This window comes from Oryza sativa, chromosome 2, assembly GCF_034140825.1.
Source record: "Oryza sativa Japonica Group chromosome 2, ASM3414082v1".
NCBI classification, from domain to species: domain Eukaryota; kingdom Viridiplantae; phylum Streptophyta; class Magnoliopsida; order Poales; family Poaceae; genus Oryza; species Oryza sativa.
Genome location: NC_089036.1, coordinates 25,459,219 through 25,484,860, shown reverse-complemented (window position 1 = coordinate 25,484,860; position 25,642 = coordinate 25,459,219). Strand labels below are relative to the sequence as shown.

The 25,642-nt window shown below is 49.1% G+C and overlaps 3 protein-coding genes across 3 annotated transcripts; all 3 read left to right on the top strand.

Annotated features, from left to right (window-relative positions):
- Positions 1 to 3,314: 3,314 nt before the first annotated feature.
- On the top strand, positions 3,315 to 5,858 carry LOC4330037 (phenylalanine ammonia-lyase). Its single transcript, XM_015769640.3, has one exon. It carries the CDS (start codon positions 3,477 to 3,479, stop codon positions 5,616 to 5,618), a length of 2,142 nt encoding a protein of 713 aa, XP_015625126.1. The 5' UTR covers positions 3,315 to 3,476; the 3' UTR covers positions 5,619 to 5,858.
- A 3,501-nt stretch (positions 5,859 to 9,359) lies between these two features.
- LOC4330036 (phenylalanine ammonia-lyase) lies at positions 9,360 to 13,457 on the top strand. Its single transcript, XM_015769639.3, has 2 exons — positions 9,360 to 9,917; positions 11,420 to 13,457. The coding sequence occupies exons 1-2, from the start codon at positions 9,508 to 9,510 to the stop codon at positions 13,164 to 13,166; spliced, it is 2,157 nt and encodes a 718-aa protein (XP_015625125.1). The 5' UTR covers positions 9,360 to 9,507; the 3' UTR covers positions 13,167 to 13,457.
- A 7,970-nt stretch (positions 13,458 to 21,427) lies between these two features.
- LOC4330034 (phenylalanine ammonia-lyase-like) lies at positions 21,428 to 25,321 on the top strand. Its single transcript, NM_001401906.1, has 2 exons — positions 21,428 to 21,910; positions 23,248 to 25,321. Exons 1-2 carry the CDS (start codon positions 21,546 to 21,548, stop codon positions 24,986 to 24,988), a joined length of 2,106 nt encoding a protein of 701 aa, NP_001388835.1. The 5' UTR covers positions 21,428 to 21,545; the 3' UTR covers positions 24,989 to 25,321.
- Positions 25,322 to 25,642: the final 321 nt, after the last annotated feature.

Genomic DNA, 25,642 nt, shown 5'->3' with positions numbered 1-25,642 from the left:
TTAATATTGATCAAAACATCATATTAATTTAAAATCTAAATAATATAGGGTAAAATGTGCAGATACGTTTGCTTTATTTTTATTCCATACAAATTTTATATATTGTTGATATGTTGATTGCTTGGTGAAGATGATAAGTTAATTGTTTTGATATTTTAAACAATACTATGCCAAAGATGGAAAACCAAGTTAATATTTGAATAAGGCGGGTTTTGTGAAACTTCTAGAGCATACAAAATATTGTTGTGTAGCGCAAACCATAATATCAATGGTTTGAACCCAATTTGATCTCAAAATATAGAGCGTCTTTGTGGTCCAGCAACATGTACCGCACGGTACTGGTACCGCCAGTACGCATATCACCGTTGAATTTCGCATGGGTAGGATCGGGAGAGAAAAAATCGCGAGCTCGGTATTCTTCCGCAGCCGTGCGTGCGCCTCCAATCTACGCGTGAGCCAGACTGCGACGACTCCTCCGCCTTCACCGCGAAACCCTAACCCCGTGTCCTTCGCGTTGTCCATCGTTGCAGACAGGCGGCGCGGCGTCTTCGCAGCGCTGGAGAAGAGAGGGGAGAACCATGCGCGCCGCAATCGATATTGCTTCGGCGAGAGGGCCCAAAACGAAGTCGCGGCGCCGGAGGAATAACACGGCCGCGTCGGCAGACGAAAACGCCGGTGGCGGCAGAGGAATACTTCCCGATCCATCCGTCCTGAACCATCTGGCATACAAAGTTACTCTTTTACCCTACCAATCATCTTCTCCATGCGGTACCGCCTGAGGGACATTTTTGGTACCTCACGGTACCACGCAACACCAGCCATTGGATCGTGACAGATCCAATGACTAGCATTTGGTACCGCCCTGGTACCGCTCGGTACTATTGGACCCTAAAAAAAACTCCAAAATATAAGGTTATCTAAATTTATTTTTTATATAAAAAATCCAGCCACACTGAAAACGGCCAGAAGAAACGTAGGATACCATAACAGAAACAAAACTGCCTGATGAAGATAGTGGGAAAATTCATTCCAAACAAAGACCGGTACAAATCAACTAGAATTAAACTGTGTTCGCAGTGCTCTTTAATTAATGTGCTGAAAGATAACACAAGCAGTGAGTGAAGCACTACCCTTTCAGCGGCTCATTCCATCTCAGCATCAGGCCCTTCACAGGCTCATTCCATCTCAGCATCAGGCCCTTCACAGTGGGCGTTCCTTCGTCTAGCTGGAGCCTTACTTCGTCCTACGTGGTGAAAAAAGTTGGTGGGGCCCATAGCTTCACTAGCTTCTTCGGTTCCTAGCGAAGGAACGAGAGCCTCGCTCAAAAAGTCGAGCGCGGGGCCCACCGATGAGAGATGCGAGGACGAGAACGCGCTGTGCAGGAGGCCGACCTTGATTCCCGAGCAGAAACTCCTTCCACTCCGACGACTCCGGCTCCAGCTCCAATCCGCGCCACCGTCGCCGGTGAGGGCGGGCGAGGACGCGCCGCCGCCGCCGTCGTTGAGGAGGACGGCGAGGACGCTCCAGATCCGCACCGCTAGGTCCCGAGGATGCCGCCACCGCGGCGTTGGGGCAGGCGGTGAGGAGAGCACCGTCGGTGAGGAGAGCGGGGCAAGGATGTGCCGCCGCCGCCGCCCGCCATGACCGCTCCGAGGACGGCGACGACGAGCACGAGCCGCTCCACTCCAGAATCCGCCCGCCGCCGTTGTCCTCTCGCGCTGCCGCCGCTCCAGATTCGCGCCGCCGCCGTCCTCCTCGCTCCGCCTTCTCGTCGCCGCCGAGAGATTCGCGGGGACGGTGTGTAACGTCCCGCCTTCCCCCAGGCCGGGTCCGCTTACATCTGATAGCTTTCATAGGTCATAGACTGCCCTCATAGACCAACACATATCTTTTCTGCATACTTTGTCCTCACTCGTGTGCACCCGGGAAGAATTTCCCGATCGGTCACCCATCCCAAATTGCTCCAGGCCAAGCACGCTTAACTCTGGAGTTCTTTGGAGATTGGCTTCCGAAAAAGAAGTTGCAACTTGTTGATATGAGTATTCTATTAATCCTATTAAGCCCTAGGCACGCTTAACTCTGGAGTTCTTTGGAGATTGGCTTCCGAAAAAGAAGTTGCAACTTGTTGATATGAGTATTCTATTAATCCTATTAAGCCCTAGGCCAGGATGTTACACCCTCACCCCCTTAAGAGAGATCGACGCCCCCGTCGATCAACCCTAGGCCAGGAACGTCCTCTCTTGGCCACGTCCATGTGTCCAGTGCCAGCACATGTGCCATGCTGTGTAACCACTCCCGGTCTACACCAGCCATGCGCACCATGCCTGCGCAACTGCGACACACGCGCCCGTGAAACCGCGAGAGTCGGCTCTGATACCAATTTGTAACGTCCCGCCTTCCCCCAGGCCGGGCCCGCTTACATCTGATAGCTTTCATAGGTCATAGACTGCCCTCACAGACCAACACATATCTTTTCTGCACACTTTGTCCTCACTCGTGTGCACCCGGAAAGAATTTCCCGATCGGTCACCCATCCCAAATTGCTCCAGGCCAAGCACGCTTAACTCTGGAGTTATTTGGAGATTGGCTTCCGGAAAAGAAGTTGCAACTTGTTGATATGAGTATTCTATTAATCCTATTAAGCCCTAGGCCGGGATGTTACACGGTGGGCAACGGCGACCAGTACCGCCGCGCGCTCCGGCTCTGTCGGGTCGGTGGGAGTGAAAGTAGGAGAGGGAAAGGGAAAAGGAGAGAAAGGGGAAAGTGGGAGAGAGAATAGGTTGGGGTGGTTGGTTTGGGGATCCCCTGTTGTACCCTGCACTGTGAGAGGTATGAATTCGTTGTGTATCTATCCTACGTGGCATACTGAGGTAACGCAAATGAGGTGCTTGTACTGTGAATGGCCTCACGTGGGAACTGGGAACAACGAAGTGAAAAGCGAGCAACTGTGCAAGCACGGTCAGCCGAGCCGAGGCAAAGCATGCGCGCGCATTGCGCCTTCTGCCTTTCAGGCTTTCACCAACCGCATGGCGCGCACCAACCAGGCAACCACGGACCCCGTGCGAGTCTGCGACCGAGCCCGCGTCCCCAAAGACGACCACGAAATTTCGACGTCCACACCTGACCCTCCTCAAAAATATACTCATTCCATCGAACGATTCACACATGTTGTTTGTTCGTTCTTACCCCCAACTAACACCACACTCAGCTTCGTCGGACTGATGAGGAGACCCAGCCGTTTCGTCGCCTTGGACCAGGAACCAATCTGACCAAGCCACTCGTATCATATCTCCAAGCCTAATATAAACCCTTCCACTCCCTCCATTTCTCTCCAGGAAGAGCCACACATCCCAGTTAGCTCTTCTCCACAGCTCTGAACACACCGCTGCCTGCATACTCCTCTGATCAATCTCTCTAGTATCCTCCTGCTCATTTAGCACAATCATCAGTTCTCTCCGGCCGTCTAGCTAACTGCAATGGCGTGCGAGAACGGTCAGGTTGCTGCCGATGGCATCAACGGCCTCTGCATGGCGGCGCCCCGCGCCGACCCGCTGAACTGGGGGAAGGCGGCGGAGGAGATGTCGGGGAGCCACCTCGACGAGGTGAAGCGCATGGTGGCCGAGTACCGCCAGCCGCTGGTAAAGATCGAGGGCGCCAGCCTGAGGATCGCGCAGGTCGCCGCGGTGGCCGCGGCCGGCGAGGCCAGGGTCGAGCTCGACGAGTCGGCCCGCGAGCGCGTCAAGGCCAGCAGCGACTGGGTGATGAACAGCATGATGAACGGCACGGACAGCTACGGTGTCACCACCGGCTTCGGCGCCACGTCCCACAGGAGGACCAAGGAAGGTGGTGCCCTGCAAAGAGAGCTCATCAGGTTCCTCAATGCCGGCGCCTTCGGCACGGGCACGGACGGCCACGTCCTGTCCGCCGAGGCCACGCGCGCGGCGATGCTCGTCCGCATCAACACTCTCCTCCAGGGCTACTCAGGCATCCGCTTCGAGATCCTCGAGGCGATTACCAAGCTGCTCAATGCCAACGTCACGCCATGCCTGCCACTCAGGGGCACGGTTACCGCGTCCGGCGACCTGGTCCCGCTCTCCTACATTGCCGGCTTGGTCACCGGCCGCGAGAACTCTGTCGCGGTCGCTCCTGATGGCAGCAAGGTGAACGCCGCTGAGGCGTTTAAGATTGCTGGCATCCAAGGTGGCTTCTTCGAGTTGCAGCCCAAGGAAGGTCTCGCCATGGTGAATGGCACTGCCGTCGGCTCTGGACTTGCCTCCACGGTGCTCTTTGAGGCGAACATTCTTGCTGTCCTTGCCGAGGTCCTGTCCGCCGTGTTCTGCGAGGTGATGAACGGCAAGCCGGAGTACACCGACCACCTGACACACAAGCTGAAGCACCACCCTGGACAGATCGAGGCTGCTGCCATCATGGAGCACATCTTGGAAGGCAGCTCGTACATGAAGCTGGCGAAGAAGCTCGGTGAGCTCGACCCGTTGATGAAGCCGAAGCAAGACCGGTACGCGCTCCGCACGTCGCCGCAATGGCTTGGCCCTCAGATCGAAGTTATTCGTGCGGCCACCAAGTCCATTGAGCGCGAGATCAACTCTGTCAATGACAACCCACTCATTGATGTCTCCCGCGACAAGGCGCTTCATGGTGGTAACTTCCAGGGCACTCCCATCGGTGTGTCCATGGACAACACTCGCCTCGCAATTGCTGCCATCGGCAAGCTCATGTTCGCGCAGTTCTCAGAGCTTGTGAACGACTACTACAACAACGGCCTTCCCTCCAACCTGTCCGGCGGGCGCAACCCGAGCTTGGATTACGGCTTCAAGGGCGCCGAGATCGCCATGGCTTCGTACTGCTCCGAGTTGCAGTTCTTGGGCAACCCAGTGACCAACCACGTCCAGAGCGCGGAGCAGCACAACCAGGACGTCAACTCCCTCGGCCTCATCTCCTCCAGGAAGACAGCCGAGGCCGTCGAAATCCTGAAGCTCATGTCCTCCACGTTCTTGGTCGCCCTGTGCCAGGCCATCGACCTGCGGCAAATCGAGGAGAACGTCAAGAGCGCCGTCAAGAGCTGCGTCATGACAGTGGCCAGGAAGACTCTGAGCACGAGCGCCACCGGCGGTCTCCACGCCGCTCGCTTCTGCGAGAAGGATCTTCTCCAGGAGATCGACCGCGAAGCCGTGTTCGCGTACGCCGACGACCCGTGCAGCGCCAACTACCCGCTGATGAAGAAGCTCCGGAACGTGCTTGTGGAGCGCGCCCTCGCCAACGGCGCGGCCGAGTTCAACGCCGAGACCTCGGTGTTCGCCAAGGTCGCCCAGTTCGAGGAGGAGCTCCGCGCGGCGCTGCCAGCGGCGGTGTTGGCCGCACGGGCAGCTGTGGAGAACGGCACGGCGGCAACGCCCAACAGAATCACCGAGTGCCGCTCCTACCCACTGTACCGGTTTGTGCGCGAGGAGCTCGGAACCGCGTACCTCACCGGCGAGAAGACGCGGTCGCCCGGCGAGGAGCTGAACAAGGTGCTCGTCGCCATCAACCAAGGCAAGCACATTGATCCGCTGCTTGAGTGTCTCAAGGAGTGGAACGGCGCGCCCCTGCCCATCTGCTAAACCCCTGTATCAGAACCTCACAGGAGATGATGAGATGAGTACAGAGGTGGTGGTTTGTTTCGAGTAGTGTGGATTATACCAGTACAAGTAGCTGATCAAACTTTTTTTATACATTTGTTGTGTTAAGGATTCTTCAATGTACACCTGCAATACCACAACCTGGTAGGGAATAACCTGGCAAGCGGCTAAAGTAATTGTTTTGTAAGTTTTGAAGTATAATTTACGATTCTTTTTGTGTTTGGACTAGTAAACATTTTTTCCTGTTTCAAATGCTCCGGTAGTGTATTTAAAAACACAACTTCTAAAAAATGGTACTAGGATAATTTCTTTCTGACCTCTGGTACTTCTTGATTCCTCTAAAATGCAAAATTCTCATTATCGTGGACGGCCATGTTAGCGTCCTGGTAATTTGCACTTTAGATCTTGGGTGATACATTAAAATAAGAGTATATGGACTTAGATGTGCATTTTACAAGCTCACGGTACTGGATAACACTATGGTTCAAGTTTAAGAATTGGTTGTGTATTTTACTCTTTCTTGTTTTTATTATTTTGGTGTATTGAGTGTGTGTATTTATGTAATCTGCTGATGGAACCAGAAACAAACAATCCCCTCGATCAAATATAGTAGATCGTTCCTATGGCCTTATAGAAGCATACTCCTGGTCTAAGGATGCGTTCGAGAGGGCTTCTAAGCAGAGCTACTATCTCGTTTTATGTGAACATGTTTTCCGAACGGGTAACCGATGTGTTTGGTATAAAAACTTTCCATGGAGAATTTTTTTTAAAAAAAATCAATTTTCAAATTAGTAGTATTTAATACCTAATTAGTTACTTCTTCCGTCCCATATTAAGTTCATTTTTAGCACCTTCCATTTGTCCCAAACTAAGTTTATTTTTAGAGTAATCATTGCATTGGAGTTTGTGAAAGTATGGAATACTTCCTCCGGTTCCATATTAATTGACATTTTGAACAAGGTTGAGGTCAAACTTTTATAACTTTGACCATCAATAACTTTATAAATATTTAGTTTAAAGGAATTAGAACAACATATATAGATTTTTCTTTTAAAGCACTATAATAAAAGTAAACATGCATTTATTTATTATATATATTATAATAAAAAAAATAAGGTCAAAGATATATCTCGTAGACCGTATCATTGTCCAAAACGTCAATTAAAATGAAACCGGAGGGAGTAATTGTATTGGGATTAGATACAGTGAGGATTAGTTGTATTGGGATTTGATAAAGTATGGGTATTCTAATTTTTTTTTACTTTTTATTGGTATGTGTTAGATGGGTGAAAAATAAACTTATTTTGGTATGGAGGTAGTATACACTAATTACTCATCTCATTTTACGTACAACTAAGTATTTTTTTTACATAATGAAAATGATTTACATCTCCGGTTTCTGCCAATATGCGCACGGCTAATGAGTCAAGAAAAAAAAAAAGATAAAAAAGCTTAAGGTTATGGGACACAAACCTCATCTTCTTTCTAAAAACAAAATATCAGTTAGAAAACACATAGAACCTATAACAATATTCTAAAAAAAATTACACCAACCAAAGTAGGACAAAAGACTCGTGGCTACCGATTCTAAGAGTGTAGTTTCATTACGTACAGTCTCCCACTTCTCCTATGAAAGCATCAAGGATTAATAATAGAGTCAACTGGAAGACGTGAAGATAACCTGCATGTGGTTAGACAATTTCTTGTTATTGAAAACTATATCATTTTGACCATGCCAAATTGATCAATGTAAGGTATTAGTTCCAAATAAAATAAGTTTTTTAATGGATTTAGTACGTACTCCCTTTATCGAACTCACCCTAAATTTTCAACAAACCTCGGACCTTTGAAACACCAAGCCAACCATCCATCTTGAAGTCAATGAAGTCACTCATGGTTGCTTATCTCATTATCTTAAAAAAAAAAAAGGTTGCTTATCTGAAGAACGTTGAAGCAGCAACATTTTCGCAGCTCCTATATGAAGAACGCAAGTAGTAGGAGGTTGGTGGAGGAGATATACGAATGACGTTGTCTGAATGAACTTACGGGAGGGCCCGGATACCCAACACCCTGTTTGGTGCGAGCTTAGTTGCCAACCACAACGGAGTAGATCGACCTGGCCATCAAGCTGAGTTGGTCACCATGAGTTCGTTGTTACCAACCACACGCAAAAAGTGTGGATAAAAATATTAAGACAGCCCTTTTAAATGGACAAAAAATAATCACATGGACGATGCATTGCTGTACCTGCCTCCCATTGAACCGGCTCTTTAATATTTCCTGGTTCTTAAAGTAAGAAACGTGGAATCTTCATGGTTCAACTGTGCTCGTGCTACTCTTCGGGACAATGTGGGAGTAAATCATTGTTTATACCAGGTTCTTTACGCGCAACATAGCGCCTGCTTAACTGCATAATACACGAGGAAAAAAACTAAACAATTTGCTTCATTTTGTCTGAACTCTGAAGGCTTCAACTTGCTTTCCTTGGAAGTTCTCTGTTGGTACAGAATCAAATGCGGCAACTTGAGCTCAACGCGTCTGTACCAAAAGAGAGAGAGAGAGAGTTGCAAACACATCGCTTGGCTTAACGCTGAAAATGACTTATCATAAAAGAAAATTCATAGATAATTTTTTATATGTATATTTAGCGATTAAAAATCAATGCTAAAAAAACTACGAAGAAAAGCCCTAAATCAACTCTACAATTAAAATTTTAAATTTAAATTTTATAGCTGCATAAGCTGTTGGCCAAAATGCCTCCGTGTGGACGTACTACAAGCTTTAAGCCCATTTTCTGCTGCTGCTGTAGTGCTGTTGGCCAAAATGGCCCTGTTGAGGCAATTCCTCCACATCTCGCACAGCCAAAAGGTGACTGTAGTTTCTGAACGGTCTTGTTTAGATAAAAAAAAATTAGCCAAAAAGTCACATCAAATATTTGAATATATGCATGAGACATTAAATGTGGAAAAAAACCAATTATACAGTTTATATGTAAATTGCGAGACGAATCTATTGAGTCTAATTACGCCATAATTTAACAATATGATGTTACAGTAAACATTTACTAATGATAAATTAATTAGGCTTAATAAATAGCTCGTATACACACCCTTCGCTCTGCAGCAATTCGCGCTCCGAATAATGAACCGATCACGTCATTTCATCGTGTTGTCCTGATGACCACTTGGGTCAGTCCTGCACTCCTGCAGCGTCTCGGATCTCGGAGTGGGTGCATGTGTAAAAACAGGACGATACCGGATCGAGCGACCGACGGACCGACGGACCGACTGACCGCGAGAGACCGTCAGCGTTGGCTCAGCAGAGGCCTCCCGTCCACACACGCGCTCTCGCTCGCTCTCTCCGTCCCACCAACCCCCGCCAAATCCCCCGGCCGCGCAAGTCTCCAGCCACCCACCCCACACAGCTACGCACCACCGAGGCAACACGCAACGCAAGCGCCGCCGCCGAACCAACCGGTTCCCCCGGCTCGGCGCCTCGCCCCAATCACAATCCTGCAGGCAGAGCAGCCACGCGAGCTGGCCAGGTGGGCCACGCGTCGCGCATCGCCGCATGGTAAGATTGGTAGGCAGGCCCCATCCGACGGCGAGCGTATGGTCAGCTAGCCAACAACCAAACCCCACACTGCCCTGGACGCCCTTAGCCCCAACCACCATCACCCGTCGCCACGCTATTTAAGCGCCCGTTCCCCCACCGTTCTTCTCCAAGAAGAGCATCAGCTTCCAACTCGAGCTCTTCTTCTACTTAAAAGAAAAAAAACACGCATATCTAGTAGTACTGTTCTAGTGTTCTTGTACTTCTATTCGTGTGCTACTACTGCATCTGTGAGTCTGTGTGACTGTACACATCTGTAATGGAGTGCGAAACCGGGCTTGTTCGTTCCCTGAACGGCGACGGGCTGTGCATGTCGTCGGTGTCGGCGCCGCCGCGGGCCGACCCACTGAACTGGGGGAAGGCGGCGGACGAGCTGGCGGGGAGCCACCTCGACGAGGTGAAGCGGATGGTGGAGGACTTCCGCCAGCCGCTGGTGAAGATCGAGGGCGCCAGCCTGACGATCGCGCAGGTGGCCGCCGTGGCCGCCGGCGCCGGCGACGCCAGGGTGGAGCTCGACGAGTCCGCCCGCGGCCGCGTCAAGGCCAGCAGCGACTGGGTCATGAACAGCATGATGAACGGCACCGACAGCTACGGCGTCACCACCGGCTTCGGCGCCACCTCCCACCGCCGCACCAAGGAGGGCGGCGCGCTCCAGAGGGAGCTCATCAGGTGACAAATCGATCGCAAGCTCGATCCTTTATTTTGTTTCACTTCCATTGTTCATCAGTCTTTACATCAGCAGTTCGATTCTATGATTACGACGAGATTGAGGATCACCATATTAGTTTATTTAATCTCTCAGAACTTGTGGGGCGAACTAGATGCGCTTGCATGTGCTCTCGCTGCATAGTTGTGTGTGTGCCCACGAGATACCGTCATTCTCGGAGCCAAAAAGGATTCTTTCGGGGTGTCAGCCAGCCAATACTAGTACTGGAGTATATCCTTCGCCATTATTACACTATTATGATCCATCCAGCTGTAGTATTTGGGTAAAATCATCACCATATTTATTACTTCTCGCCACCATCCAAACACGCAGATGTACTGTACCTCTTGCTCAGTTCATGCCACATCTGAACCGGCTACTAGTAGTAACCGTCCTGCACTGTTACACCTTTAATTTGCACCACACGAACACGACTCGTGTTAACTAAAAAGAAAGTGAAAACACAAGACGACGATTATGTGTCCGTTGGCGCGTCGCTAGAACTCCTTTTTGCGTCTTTCGTCTGAGGAGAGGAGAAGGAGAAAGGAAGCAACCTTTTTCTCTCTTTTCTTTTTCGGGACATTTGATAATATGTTTATCCATGAGATAATTCTGTCGCCGAGCGAGAATTCGGGATCTCGAGGAGGGTATCCGGCCATCCGGGGCCAAGGGTAGGCAGCTGCTGGGCTATCATATCAACGCGAGTAGTAATAACACCAACTGCGTGCGTTTGCTCGGTTCGGCCGACGGGTTGGCGCGATGGCGCCGTCGCGTCGCGACTCACGCCATGCACGCGGGGCGCCGGACAAAGCGTTCGGCAGCGCAGAAAACTTCACATGGAGACGACGTGGGCAGTGGGCTGGCCTGCCTTCGGGGGATTTTCCCACGGCCACGTTACGGCGAAAGCGAGCTGAGGTTTGGTGACACATCCCCTGTCCTCGCAGGGAGACAGACAAATTCACGGCTCTGGTTTTCCTTTCCTGTTTTATCATCGACTGGTTTGGGAGCGTCCAATTATTAAACGGACAGTATGCAAATAAAATTGAAGGGGAAATAGTCAAAATACCCTGAACATGTGGAGTTGTGGACGAGTAGTTGTAGTATTCGTATCCGAGATAAGGTCCAAAACACTTTGTTTTTCGTTATTTAAACGTGATGTAGAACAATATTGGTACTTATTTGACTTTTACCACATGGCGGTGACCGACAGTTCTGCACAGCTGCACAACTACGCGCATCTGACTTGTTTGCTCTCCTTATCATGGGGAGCATAATTAATTAAGCAATTATGAAACTCTAAATTAATCATCAGTCGGCACGGCGGCAGTGTGTATGTACACCGAAGGAAAATACGGAAAGAGAATACGCAATCATATATCTGACCAAGTTTTTCTGAACGTGTTATATGTTTTTTTTTAGTGAGCTCTGAACTGAAATTGACATGTCTATCGCTCTGTTTTAACAGATTCCTCAATGCCGGCGCCTTCGGCACCGGCACCGACGGCCACGTTCTGCCGGCGGAGGCGACGCGCGCGGCGATGCTCGTCCGCATCAACACCCTCCTCCAGGGTTACTCCGGCATCCGCTTCGAGATCCTCGAGGCCATCACCAAGCTGCTCAATGCCAACGTCACGCCGTGCCTGCCGCTCCGGGGCACCATCACCGCCTCCGGTGACTTGGTCCCACTGTCCTACATTGCCGGCCTCATCACCGGCCGCCAGAACTCCGTGGCCGTCGCCCCGGATGGCCGCAAGGTGACCGCCGCCGAGGCATTCAAGATTGCCGGCATTGAGCACGGCTTCTTCGAGTTGCAGCCTAAGGAAGGTCTTGCCATGGTGAACGGCACTGCCGTCGGCTCTGGCCTTGCATCGACCGTGCTCTTTGAGGCCAACGTCCTTGCCATCCTCGCCGAGGTCCTGTCCGCCGTGTTCTGTGAGGTCATGACCGGCAAGCCGGAGTACACCGACCACCTGACACACAAGCTGAAGCACCACCCTGGACAGATCGAGGCTGCCGCCATCATGGAGCACATCTTGGAAGGCAGCTCGTACATGAAGCTGGCGAAGAAGCTCGGCGAGCTCGACCCGTTGATGAAGCCGAAGCAGGACAGGTACGCGCTCCGCACGTCGCCGCAGTGGCTCGGCCCACAGATCGAGGTCATCCGCTTCGCCACCAAGTCGATCGAGCGCGAGATCAACTCCGTCAACGACAACCCGCTGATCGATGTCTCCCGTGGCAAGGCGCTTCACGGTGGCAACTTCCAGGGCACGCCCATCGGCGTGTCCATGGACAACACCCGCCTCGCCCTCGCTGCCATCGGCAAGCTCATGTTCGCGCAGTTCTCTGAGCTCGTGAACGACTTCTACAACAACGGGCTTCCTTCCAACCTGTCCGGTGGACGCAACCCCAGCTTGGACTATGGGTTCAAGGGCGCGGAGATCGCCATGGCGTCGTACTGCTCCGAGCTCCAGTTCTTGGGCAACCCGGTGACCAACCATGTCCAGAGCGCGGAGCAGCACAACCAGGACGTGAACTCGCTTGGTCTCATCTCCTCCAGGAAGACCGCCGAGGCCATCGACATCCTGAAGCTCATGTCCTCCACGTTCTTGATCGCCCTGTGCCAAGCCATCGACCTGCGCCACCTCGAGGAGAACATGAAGACCGCGGTGAAGAACTGCGTGATGCAGGTGGCCAAGAAATCCCTGAGCATGAACCACATGGGCGGCCTCCACATCGCTCGCTTCTGCGAGAAGGACCTGCTCACCGCGATCGACCGCGAGGCCGTGTTCGCCTACGCCGACGACCCCTGCAGCGCCAACTACCCGTTGATGCAGAAGCTCCGCGCGGTGCTCATCGAGCACGCGCTCGCCAACGGCGACGCCGAGCGCGTCCTGGAGACCTCCATCTTCGCCAAGGTGGCCGAGTTCGAGCAGCACGTCCGCGCCGCGCTGCCCAAGGAGGTGGAGGCCGCCCGCGCCGCCGTCGAGAACGGCACCCCGCTCGTCCCCAACCGGATCAAGGAGTGCCGCTCGTACCCGCTCTACCGGTTCGTGCGCGAGGAGGTCGGCACCGAGTACCTCACCGGCGAGAAGACGCGGTCGCCCGGCGAGGAGCTGAACAAGGTGCTCGTCGCCATCAACGAGCGCAAGCACATCGACCCGCTGCTCGAATGCCTCAAGGAATGGAATGGCGCGCCACTGCCACTCTGCTGAACAGAAATGGAATACTAAAAAAAATGCAAAACAAGAAGACGTATAGCAACACAAAACTGAAAGATAGAGAGCATTTCGAGAGTGTGAATGTTTTCTACTATGTCTAGATGAACATGGTGATGATACTATTTTACGGTTCTTTGTAGTTAACTTGATGTTACTGTTGCTGTTTCAGCTTCTGCGGTTGCCATAACCTGCAGTTCCGCATGGCCTGGCACGCAGCTTTCTGAAACTTTTGGTGCTGTAAATTTGTATAAGTTGGGGGACTAAAGTAAATTATTTTGTTTTACAGCTGCTGCTCGTTCTCTGAAGAAGTTCTTCACATCCATTTCGTCTTGTCAAGCGCGCGCCCACACACACTATTCTCGAAAATGCTGATTTGTAGCAGTATCTATTTCTGATGGTACTTACAACTGTACAAGATCACGAAAATGCAGGAGACACGCGGCCATGTTCAAGTCAGACTAACTTTTGCAGGTGGCCAATCGCTATATAATCATGGTGGTCAGCTCGCGAGGATGGCTGTTACAATTTGTTATTCGTACCTACCACGAGAAAATGTGGTCGGTATCATGGAAGCGTGTGTTTCTCAATAAGCAGTGGTACTACGCCTGGATTCATGGTCCAAACTCCCAACTCTGTTGAAATTGGATGTACTTTGGGCTATGTTTAGATCCAAACTTTGGATTCAAACTTTCAACTTTTTCCATCACATTAACATGTCATACACATATAACTTTTCAGTCACATCGTACCAATTTCAACCTAAACTTTCAACTTTAAAAGGAACTGAACACAGCCTTGTACTAGCTACTCAGTTTGTGATGCATACAAGAGTAGCGCCCTGTTTAGTTATAAAATAATTCTTCAAACTTCCAAATTTTCCATCACATCAAAACTTTTCTACATACACAAACTTCCAACTTTTCCATCACATCGTTCCAATTTCAACCAAACTTTTAATTTTAGTTTTAGTGTGAACTAAACACAACCTAGATGTTTTTTTCTTTGTTGATCAGTTTTGCTCTACTGTCCACCAGCAGTGGAGATCATAACGAGAAATACTACTTCCTCCGTCCCAAAATAAGTGCAGCCATGGTTTTCCGCGTCCAATTTTGACCGTTCGTCTTATTTGAATTTTTTTTAAAAAAACATGAATAATATTTTATTCGTGACTTATGTTTTTAATTTTTTTTTAAAAAAATAAATATTTGGACATATGCATGAAGCATTAAATATGGACGAAAAAAAACCAATTGCACAGTTTGCATGTAAATTAAGAGACGAATCTTTTGAGCCTAATTACACCATGATTTAATAATGTGGTGCTACGGTAAACATTTACTAATGACGGATTAATTAGGCTTAATAAATTTGTCTCGCAGTTTACAAGTGGAATCTATAATTTGTTTTATTATTAGACTACGTTTAATATTTTAAATGTGTGTCCGTATACTTTAAAAAAAATTAGACAGGGACTAAAGACGGCCCAAGACTTCAAAAATGATTCTAGTTCAGACGTCAACGTGCCTTGTTCGTTTGCTCCTCCAACCTTGATGTACAGCCATGGGGGCATGAGCGATCCTTCTCACCGATAGAAACTCCCCCATTTATGACAGCTAATTGTGTCAGTGCAACGAGGTTGACACCCTTGCTTGCAGCTGCAAATGCAAAGATGCAAGATTCCTGGGAGACTTGTCCGCACTATTCACTAATTTTCTCCACAGTACAGGACCTTTTATATACAAGCGCATGATTACTGCAGGGGCACCCAATAGACGAACAGTTAAGTTGATCATTAGAGGCCACATCTGCACATGGCGTGATGTAGCCGCAAGCTTCAATTGAATTCCTAACTGCAAGTAGATGCGAGATTGAAGGACCAGATCCAGAGCTTGCTTCAGCTATCTGTTCGTAACATGCTGCTACTAGATTTCTCGTTGCTCCTGCCGCCTAGCCAAATGCTTTTATGGATAGAACTAAACTACACAAGAGAAAAAAAAGCAGCAGAAAAATACTCCTACCAACCAAAGATGTTCAGTTTTAGCTCTATTTAAAACAAGAAAACTCTGTTTTTCTTCATGATCAGAGTTCAAGAAAGAGATGTTTGCAAAAAGAAAGAGTATAGGTCGTAGCATTTTAAAGAGGGGCAGAGACTGTAACTCAATCATTTGCTGTGTATATCCACTTGTGCATATAGAGGCCAGATTTCTATCCATTATTTTTCTTTTAAAAAAAGGACCGAAACTTATGTCAGTTGAGTAAAACTCGAATAATGACAGAGTCAGAGATACAAGACTAATATACCGCTTCACAATCACACAATAGTACTTTCGCCTTCGTAGTCGTTCACTGCTCACAAACCATCATTCGGCGTTGGCTTCTGCAGATGCGTAAGCTAAACCGAGAAGCATGCTCCTTGTCATGTATCTGATCGCAAAAGAAACGTACAGCCAGTTCAACTACCTGTCTGCTTCAGAGGAGTACAGTTCAGAGCTGCATATGGATTAATGGATATGGACAACACATCGATCATTAGGTTCAGCTGAGATACTAGGTGAGAAAAAAGAAAAAAGACATCCATCTAGAGGTTGTAGTAGTAGTGTTCAACCAAACCTCTACCAGCAATCCATGCAACCAAGTCATAACTAGCTAGTACCATTTCGGCTTTTTGGTAGGTAGTGTCTCAGATGTTGAATTTGCAGGCCGTGGTTTTTGTCACTTTATCTCGGCCTGGAACAGAAGCGGCAGCCGACTACTACTCTGCACGAATGCAGATGGATGCGATCGAAAGACGGTCAGAGAAGAGAAAGGCCTCTCGTCGTCATCGCCGTAATCCTGTGAGGAACTGAGATAAACCTGCACACACGCACGTGCTGCAGACAAACTGACGTGAAGAGTTTTTAGCCATGAGTAACACGAGTACTTCTTGCAGTGCAAAAGATGAGGCTACAAGTCTTCAACTGAGCAATACACTAATAATATACTCCTATTGTCCGCTGAATAGTGCATTCAATTGTTTGGCTGGCCTTGTGTTGGTGTTCGTATACGGGCTTAGCTTCAGACAGCCAGTACAGCAATTCGGCATGGTTGTTACTTGTTAGTCGCATGATCCACCCTCTAAAATGCTTCCATTTTCTTATTTCTGATGTAGGTAACCCTAGGCCGACGAAGCTTGGGCCGATTGGGATGAGGCAATGGATCGGGCCAGATCTTTTTTGTTGGTCCGGAATATCAATAGGAAAAAGTACACCGAAGGTCCCTCAATTTGTCATCGAGTTACAAAATCGTCCCTCAACCGCAAAACCAGATATATAACATCCCCCAACTTACAAAACCATTCACTTTAGGTCCTTCAGCGGTTTTGATCGTTGTTCGACGTGGTGGTTGAGTCAGCGTGGGCCCCACATGTCAGCGTGTCCACGTCAACACCTCCTCTCTTTCCCCTCTTCTCTCCCTTCCTCCTCTCTCTCTCTCACTTCTCTGCGAGGCTGGCTAGCGGGATGAGGCGGGAGAGGAGGAGGGCGTCGGTGCCCGGCGACGGGCGACGCGGCAGCGGTAATGGCAGTGACGTGGCGGCGGTAATGGCAGCGACGCTGACGTCGTGCGAGACGAACGGGTGCGCCGCGAGGAGGGAGGGGACGAGGCCCACGAGGCGGCGGCGGAGGAGAAGCGGGCCCATGAGCATGAATTCATGGGCGACGGGGGGAGGAGCTACGCGTGGGCGGCGGGGGAGGAGCTGCGTGCGGGAGGCAGGCGTCGGGGAAGAAGCTCAAACGCCCCTCCCACGACAATGTCGTCATCGACTACTCTGTTGCGGCCATCTCCCTAGGTGTCATGTTCATCGAGGCCGAGTACGACGACTCAGCCAGTGTCATGGATATGCGTCGCCTCGCCGGTGACAACGACGAGCACCACACGGAGGCATTCAAGCGGCTCGTGCCAGAGATGGAAGTGGGGTGGCCAGCTGCTTCCCCGCCAGCCACCGCCCATGCGCAGCTCCTCCCCCCGCCGCCTACGCCCGTCGCCCGCGCCCAGCTGCTCCCCCACTGGCTGCCGGCCGTACCTAGCTGCTCCACCTTGATGCCAATGTTCCATGGCTCGCTCGACCCTGCCGCAGTGTGGTGCGGCGGCGGAGGAGATGCAACCGCGGCGTGAATTCGTGCGCCGCTGCCTCCCCTTCTCCTGCTTCGCCCGTCGTCGACCACCAACGCCCTCCTCCACGCCTGCGGCCTCTGCAACCACCGCCTCCCCTTCTCCCTTGTTGTTGCTGCCACCGCCACGTCGCCTGTCGCCGGCCGCCGATGCCCTCCTTCTCTCCTGCCTCACACTGCCAACCTCCTCTCCACCTGTCGACTGGCCTATCCAAACGAGAAGAATGTGAGAGAGGAGGAAGAGAGAGAAGAGGGGCAAGAGAGAGGGTGCTGACGTGGATACACTGACATGTGGGGTCCATGTGGTCCCATGCTGACTCAGCAGCCACATCGGATAAAACTGGGGTCAAAACAACCGAAGGACTTAAAGTGTACGGTTTTGTGAGTTGAGGGGTGTCATATATCTGGTTTTGCGGTTAGGGAACAATTTTGTAACTCGATGACAAGCAGGGTTCGACTTACCGCTGGTAACCGCGCGGTTACCGGGCTTACCGCGGGGGTACGGTAATATAAATACCGCGGTAACCTCCTTAAATTCAAATAAATTTAAAAAATAATTTGAATTTTTGATAAATTTTGCACGGTTTTGTACGGTTTTTCACGGTTACCGCGGTGCGGTTACCGCGCGGTAACCGTGCTTACTGCCGGGGCGCGGTAACCCCGGCCCCGGCAGTCTGGGAAACCCCGATGACAAGTTGAGAGGTCTTCGGCGTACTTTTTCCATATCAATATAATCACGATGAACTTCTCTGAACCAGGTTTAATTAAAAGGGGAATCCTGTGGGAGAAGAGAATCACTTTCAACCTGTCACACCAACAATTAATTGGAGGCATGCATCTCACTAAACTTCATTAATAGGAATAGGCATGGAAGATATTTCATCTTTTGATTTTTGTTCCACCTAGTACTACTTTTCTGGAAAAAAAAACACCATATGTCATTTTAATTTATAACTGACTTATATTAAAGAAAACAAGAAGCAGGAAAGACCATGATAAAATTATAATCAAATTTGATCGTCTTGTTATCTACTGCACCATCGCAACCATGACCAATTCTATGTTGTCCCCCCTAGCACTACTATTAGCACTGCATTCAATTTTTGTTTTTTTTCCCACTGTTGATTAATGATACTGGTAGTGCTAGATATGAAGGGCTGCGGTTGCATATCACTTTGTCTCCAAATAAATGTATTTGACCTAGGTGCCTCTTATATATCTTTTAAAATTTGAAGCTAACGAGGGTACTCCCTACGTACTCGTAAAGAAAGTCATTTTGGATAGCGACACGGTTTTCAAAACACAACTTTAACTTCTTGTTTCTATAAAAATATTTATTGAAAAGTAATATATGTATACTTTTATGAAAGTATTTTTCAAGACAAATATATTCATATAATTTTTATAGTTTCAAACTCAACAACTTGAGAGTTATTTATGATTTATATTCCCAATGTTTGACTTAAACATTATCCTAAACGACTTCCTTTATGAGTACGGAGGGAGTATAAGGCATGCCCATGTCTATCTTGGTTAGCTGTCATCAATGCATTATATATCGCAGATATCCTTACTTTTGTAGTCTATCTATAACAAAACTCCATAGATATTTCCATGTTAATATGCGAAAAGGAAAAAATATATGTCCAAGAAGTTGGCTCAGAAGGTTACTCTGAAACAAGGTATATAATTTTTTGACCCCTGCCTTTTGTTATTAACCCTGATTCCACAAACACATTTGTTATCTTATATTACCGGGATAAAATACTTAAAACCGACAAGAATATGTGGTTTGGATGTATATCCACATCCGCTTGTTTTGTAACTAAAAGTAAAATGTTGTTTTCTTTAAGTCGCGACTCTGGACTGAGCCAAACAAATCGTGTACCAATAATCTAGAACGCATTCGCACATATGTTACTACCTTCTATAATAGTTGTCTATCGTTACCTTTTAAAGTTGTTATTTGTGGATATCTCATCAAAGAATATTTACCAGGAATGATGAGCTTCAAACTGACAAGAATTTACACTTTAGATTTATATCCATATCCTTTTGTTTTATAATTAAACTACATTTGTGTTTTCTTTGAGTTGTGACTCCAAACCGAGCCAAACAAGTCATCTACCAATACCTAGAGCGCATGTGCATGTATGTCGCTATGTCTTTATAACAGTTATCTATCGCTACCCCCTTAAAGTTGTTATTTGTCGGTATCTCATCAAAGGAATATTACCGGGATAGACAAACTTAAAACCGGCAAGAATCTATGATTTGGATTTATCTCCACATTCGTTTGTTTTGTACCTAAAAAAACCTAAAAATGTTGTTTTCCTTGAATTGTGATTCCGAAATAAGCCAAACAAGTCATCTACCAATACGTAGAACGCATACGCACGTCTACCAATACCTAAAGCGCATGTGCACGTATGTCGCTACATCTTTATATTAGTTATCGACCGTTACCCCCCCGCCCCCACTAAAGTTGTTATTTGTCGGTATCTCATCAAAAGAATATTGCGGGATATACAAACTTGAAACCGACAAGAATCTATGATTTGGATTTATCTCCATGTTCATTTGTTTTGTAACTATAAAAATAAAATTTTGTTTTCTTTGAGTTGCAACTCCAAACCGAGCCAAACAAGTCGTCTACCAATACCTAAAACACATCCACACATATGTCACTACGCTTTTATAACAATTATGTACCGCTTGACCCCCTCAAGGTTTTTATTTGTTGGTATATCAACAAAAGAATATTACCGGTATAGAGAAACTTAAAACTGACAAGAATCTATGATTTGGGTTTATCTCCACATTCGTTTGTTTTGTAACTACAGAAAAATAAATTTTTGTTTTCTTTGTATCACGACCCCGAACCAACCTAAACAAGTAGTCTACCAATTCCTAAAACGCACATATGTCAACTCCATTTTTTTATAACATCTATCTATATATCATTGTCCCCTTAAAATTATTATTTGTCCGTATCTCATCAAAATAATATTAACGAGATAGACAAACTTAAAACCGATAAGAATCTATGATTTGGATTTTTACATAAGGTTTTCCTTAATTAGTACACATAAATGCAATACCTGCTAGAGTGCTGGTTATAATCTCTTTTAACATGATTTGGAGCTCTGTTCTTTTGTGATCCTTGCACAAGGGGGAGATTCTGGTTGCCATTTTGACAGTCCAGCCGTGTGCTGGCTCACACAGTCAGCAAATGTGGAAAACAATATCCAAGCAAATGAGTCTAAAATGTCTGTTGAAGTGTTGAGGTATATCTTCTAGATATATATCGATCTATCAATCCTTGTTTTGTTTTTTTTATTAAGAGAGACATATCTATCTATCTCTAAGGTGTAGTGACCTTGCACTGACGTGAATAATCGCAGAGCGTGCTGCTGAGTGCGAAGAGCAAATGATTTTCTCTTCTTCTTTTTTTTTGTTCGGCAGAGATGCACACGCAATAATTGTCCAGCCAACAACTCCGGTTTCCACTCGAGAGCAGCCTGGTTTTCCTTTTCAGGGTTGGTGAGATTTGTCCCTCCTTCACTTTCCTACTGGCTACTGCGTGATCACCAACAACAGAAAAGTTTTAGAACAAAGGGAAAACCATTGGAAAACAAACATTCTTAAAAGTGAGCAAAAGCATCGGCAAATGCACACCACAAATTCTTTTTTCTAAAAAAGAGGCACTTTCATTCAAAAAGTCCCAAATTTTTCATCAGGTTGGTTAGATTACTCGTGAACACGACGGCGGTTTCAATTTTGAAAGTCATAATCATCGTTCCGTGTTTGGACCACGGGCAATATTATCGCAAGAAATAGTTCGACCCATATAGAAACTAAGAGAAATTATGTGTTTCAAATATGGCCCTTCATTAATTTTGGCCAAATATGATAATGTAGTGATGTTCAAGTGCACATGAAAAAACCATTCTCCATGGAACAAAAAAGTAAAGTAGGATGGAAGTTATATATCTTTTTTTTTTATAGATCCACCATACAAGCCACCAACCAACCCACTAGGCAGAGGGAGAAGAGAGGAAAAGGCCTTACCTACCTACACCCGCCCACCCCGTCCACCGCGCCACTATTTAAGCGCCCCCTCCGCCTCCATTTCCCTCCAAGAAGAGCTCACTACCTTCTCCTCCGGCTCTTCTTCAGTATCGAATCCTCTCTTCTCCTCGTGCCCACCACCACCACCGTAGCAATGGCGGGCAACGGGCCGATCAACAAGGAGGACCCGCTCAACTGGGGCGCGGCGGCGGCCGAGATGGCCGGCAGCCACCTCGACGAGGTGAAGCGCATGGTGGCGCAGTTCCGCGAGCCGCTGGTCAAGATCCAGGGCGCCACCCTCCGCGTCGGCCAGGTGGCCGCCGTCGCCCAGGCCAAGGACGCCGCCGGCGTCGCCGTCGAGCTCGACGAGGAGGCCCGCCCCCGCGTCAAGGCCAGCAGCGAGTGGATCCTCAACTGCATCGCCCACGGCGGCGACATCTACGGCGTCACCACCGGCTTCGGCGGCACCTCCCACCGCCGCACCAAGGACGGCCCCGCCCTCCAAGTCGAGCTCCTCAGGTAAAAAACAATCATCCAATTAATTACTTCATTACTGCCTTAATTGCTATGGATAGCATAGATCCACTTTCAACCACTTCGTCCCCCCGCGTTTACCGGGAGTTTTTATGAATTTCTTATTGTAGAAGTACAACTTCGCCCATAGATAGACACACAGCTCATGATCCCAGCTCACCTCATGAGTCATGACTGATGAGTAGCAGTAGCATCAAAGATATAAAATGCAAGTTAAAAAAGGCAAAAAGCGATGTGCCCTTTTTCTTGGCCATCCCCTGAGATTCATGGGCTGTTCCTACTCTTTATTAGCAAAAGAAAAAAACAGAAGCAAATAAATGCACTCCCTTACCAGCATGGAATTTTTTGCTCATAGCATAAAGTCAAGTACAGCATCCAAGCTGTTTAATTCTAGTACCAAGCTGGAAAACTTGTCTCATGTGTAGTATATACACCACCAGCACAGCTCCAGTTGAAAAAAAAAAAGAAAAAAACGGCCAGATCTATCTCACCGGCGCGCGCGACACAGCGAGTTCGCGCGAGCGAGGCGTCTGGTGGGGCGTCGTTTTCCCCGCACCGCGCGGTGGTCTCGTCGTACTACCGAGAGTATGCGCACGCCACCGGCGTGCGCGGCGGAAAAACAGGTCACGCTCCTCCTGTGCCCGCCCGGTGACACGCTCTCAGGAAACCACTTTATTTTGTTGGTACATACTTTACTCCTATATGCTTTGAAAAGAAATATACATATGTTCTTTAGAAAAATGAATAAAAGTAGTATAAAATTTTGTTGGCGGAAAAAAAATCCAGTGGTAGGATATAGGAGTAGTATATGTGCCATAGGATGGGTGACAAACTGACAAGTCGGCACGTACGAGTATCATGGTGGAGAAGTCAGAAGATATATACTATATCTGTATTTAATAGTTTTATGGATAAATGCGCGTATAGATTTTTTCTTTCTTTCTCTGCTGAAAATGGAATTTCGATGGAAAATGTATACTGGGATATTTTTGTAGGACTGGTTCTTGTGCAGATCTAGTCGTGTCACGCCCCACGCGTGCCAGTTAGCCGGGAGCACAAGTGACTCAAGGAAAAAACATGTTGAGTAGTCGTACAATTGTCAGGGCCATAGGGTGTTCTTGTTTCCAAATCCCGATGCGAGTTGTAACAGAGGACAAGAGTTTACAACCAGTTGTTCCAATTTGTCGTCTGGTTTACTTGTTTGGGCTGCAACTTGGCAGTTAATTTAACGGTTTTCTGTACAGTAGTAGCCATCCATGCATCCACTGCATCTAGCTGTCGATCTGTCGTCTCTGACCATGTGCGTGCTTCTGCTGCTGCAGGCATCTCAACGCCGGAATCTTCGGCACTGGCTCCGATGGCCACACGCTGCCGTCGGAGACGGTGCGGGCGGCCATGCTCGTGCGCATCAACACCCTCCTCCAGGGCTACTCCGGCATCCGGTTCGAGATCCTCGAGGCCATCACCAAGCTGCTCAACACCGGCGTCACGCCGTGCCTGCCGCTCCGTGGCACCATCACCGCGTCCGGTGACCTGGTTCCCCTGTCCTACATTGCCGGCCTCATCACCGGCCGCCCCAACGCGCAGGCCATCTCGCCCGACGGCAGGAAGGTGGACGCCGCCGAGGCGTTCAAGCTCGCCGGCATCGAGGGTGGCTTCTTCACGCTGAACCCCAAGGAAGGTCTCGCCATCGTCAATGGCACGTCCGTGGGGTCGGCGCTCGCGGCCACCGTGATGTTCGACGCCAACATCCTCGCCGTCCTGTCCGAGGTGCTCTCGGCGGTGTTCTGCGAGGTGATGAACGGCAAGCCGGAGTACACCGACCACCTGACCCACAAGCTGAAGCACCACCCTGGGTCGATCGAGGCCGCCGCCATCATGGAGCACATCCTCGCCGGGAGCTCGTTCATGAGCCACGCCAAGAAGGTGAACGAGATGGACCCGCTGCTGAAGCCGAAGCAGGACAGGTACGCGCTCCGCACGTCGCCGCAGTGGCTCGGCCCGCAGATCGAGGTCATCCGCGCCGCCACCAAGTCCATCGAGCGCGAGGTCAACTCCGTGAACGACAACCCGGTGATCGACGTCCACCGCGGCAAGGCGCTCCACGGCGGCAACTTCCAGGGCACCCCCATCGGTGTGTCCATGGACAACGCCCGTCTCGCCATCGCCAACATCGGCAAGCTCATGTTCGCGCAGTTCTCCGAGCTCGTGAACGAGTTCTACAACAACGGGCTGACCTCCAACCTGGCCGGCAGCCGCAACCCGAGCTTGGACTACGGGTTCAAGGGCACCGAGATCGCCATGGCCTCCTACTGCTCTGAGCTCCAGTACCTCGCCAACCCCATCACCAACCATGTCCAGAGCGCGGAGCAGCACAACCAGGACGTGAACTCGCTGGGTCTCGTCTCGGCCAGGAAGACCCTGGAGGCGGTGGACATCCTCAAGCTCATGACCTCCACCTACATCGTCGCCCTGTGCCAGGCCGTCGACCTTCGCCACCTCGAGGAGAACATCAAGAGCTCCGTCAAGAACTGCGTCACCCAGGTGGCCAAGAAGGTGCTCACCATGAACCCCACCGGCGACCTCTCCAGCGCGCGCTTCAGCGAGAAGAACCTCCTCACCGCCATCGACCGCGAGGCCGTGTTCAGCTATGCCGACGACCCGTGCAGCGCCAACTACCCGCTCATGCAGAAGCTCCGCGCCGTGCTCGTCGAGCACGCCCTCACCAGCGGCGACGCCGAGCCCGAGGCCTCCGTGTTCTCCAAGATCACCAAGTTCGAGGAGGAGCTCCGCTCTGCGCTGCCCCGGGAGATCGAGGCCGCCCGCGTCGCCGTCGCCAACGGCACCGCCCCCGTCGCCAACCGGATCGTCGAGAGCCGGTCGTTCCCGCTCTACCGCTTCGTCCGCGAGGAGCTCGGCTGCGTATTCCTCACCGGCGAGAAGCTCAAGTCCCCCGGCGAGGAGTGCAACAAGGTGTTCCTCGGCATCAGCCAGGGCAAGCTCATCGACCCCATGCTCGACTGCCTCAAGGAGTGGAACGGCGAGCCCCTTCCCATCAACTAAGCCAAGATCCCATCGCCATTGCCATTGCCATACACCCATCATCGAGGAGGAGAGGAGACTAAAAATAAAAGAAAACGAACCGCTTCGTGTATCTTCAGACAAAAAAGACCCTGTATTTTCTTCGTTCGTTGCCGTTTGGTTTATAGTGATCTCGTGTTCTTTGTGTTAGCTGCTCTGCTCAGCTTGCCAGCCATGGCGGCAAAGCAAGCGGCTTTTCTAAGATATTGTCGCTAAACTGTATTTTGGGGTGAAAGTATTGCTACTCGATTCCATCCTTAAAAAGTTGTGGTAATAGAAATGTTTTGATCCTATAATACAATGTCTTCAGCTTAACTGTGATTCGAATTCGTCTTCAGCTCAATGCATCGCTTTCTTTGGGACTTGCAAAATTGAGTTGTCATGGACTCGTAGTGTTTGTTGATCATTGCTAGTAAGGCCCTGTTTAGTTGCCTAAAACTTTTTCCCAAAAACATCACATCGAATATTTAGACACATGTATGGAGTATTAAATATAGATAAATTAAAAATTAATTGCACAGCTAGGGGGTAATCGCGAGACGAATCTTTTGAGCCTAATTAGTCCATGATTAGCCATAAATGCTACAGTAACCTATATTTATTAATGACGGATTAATTAGGCTCAAAAGATTCGTC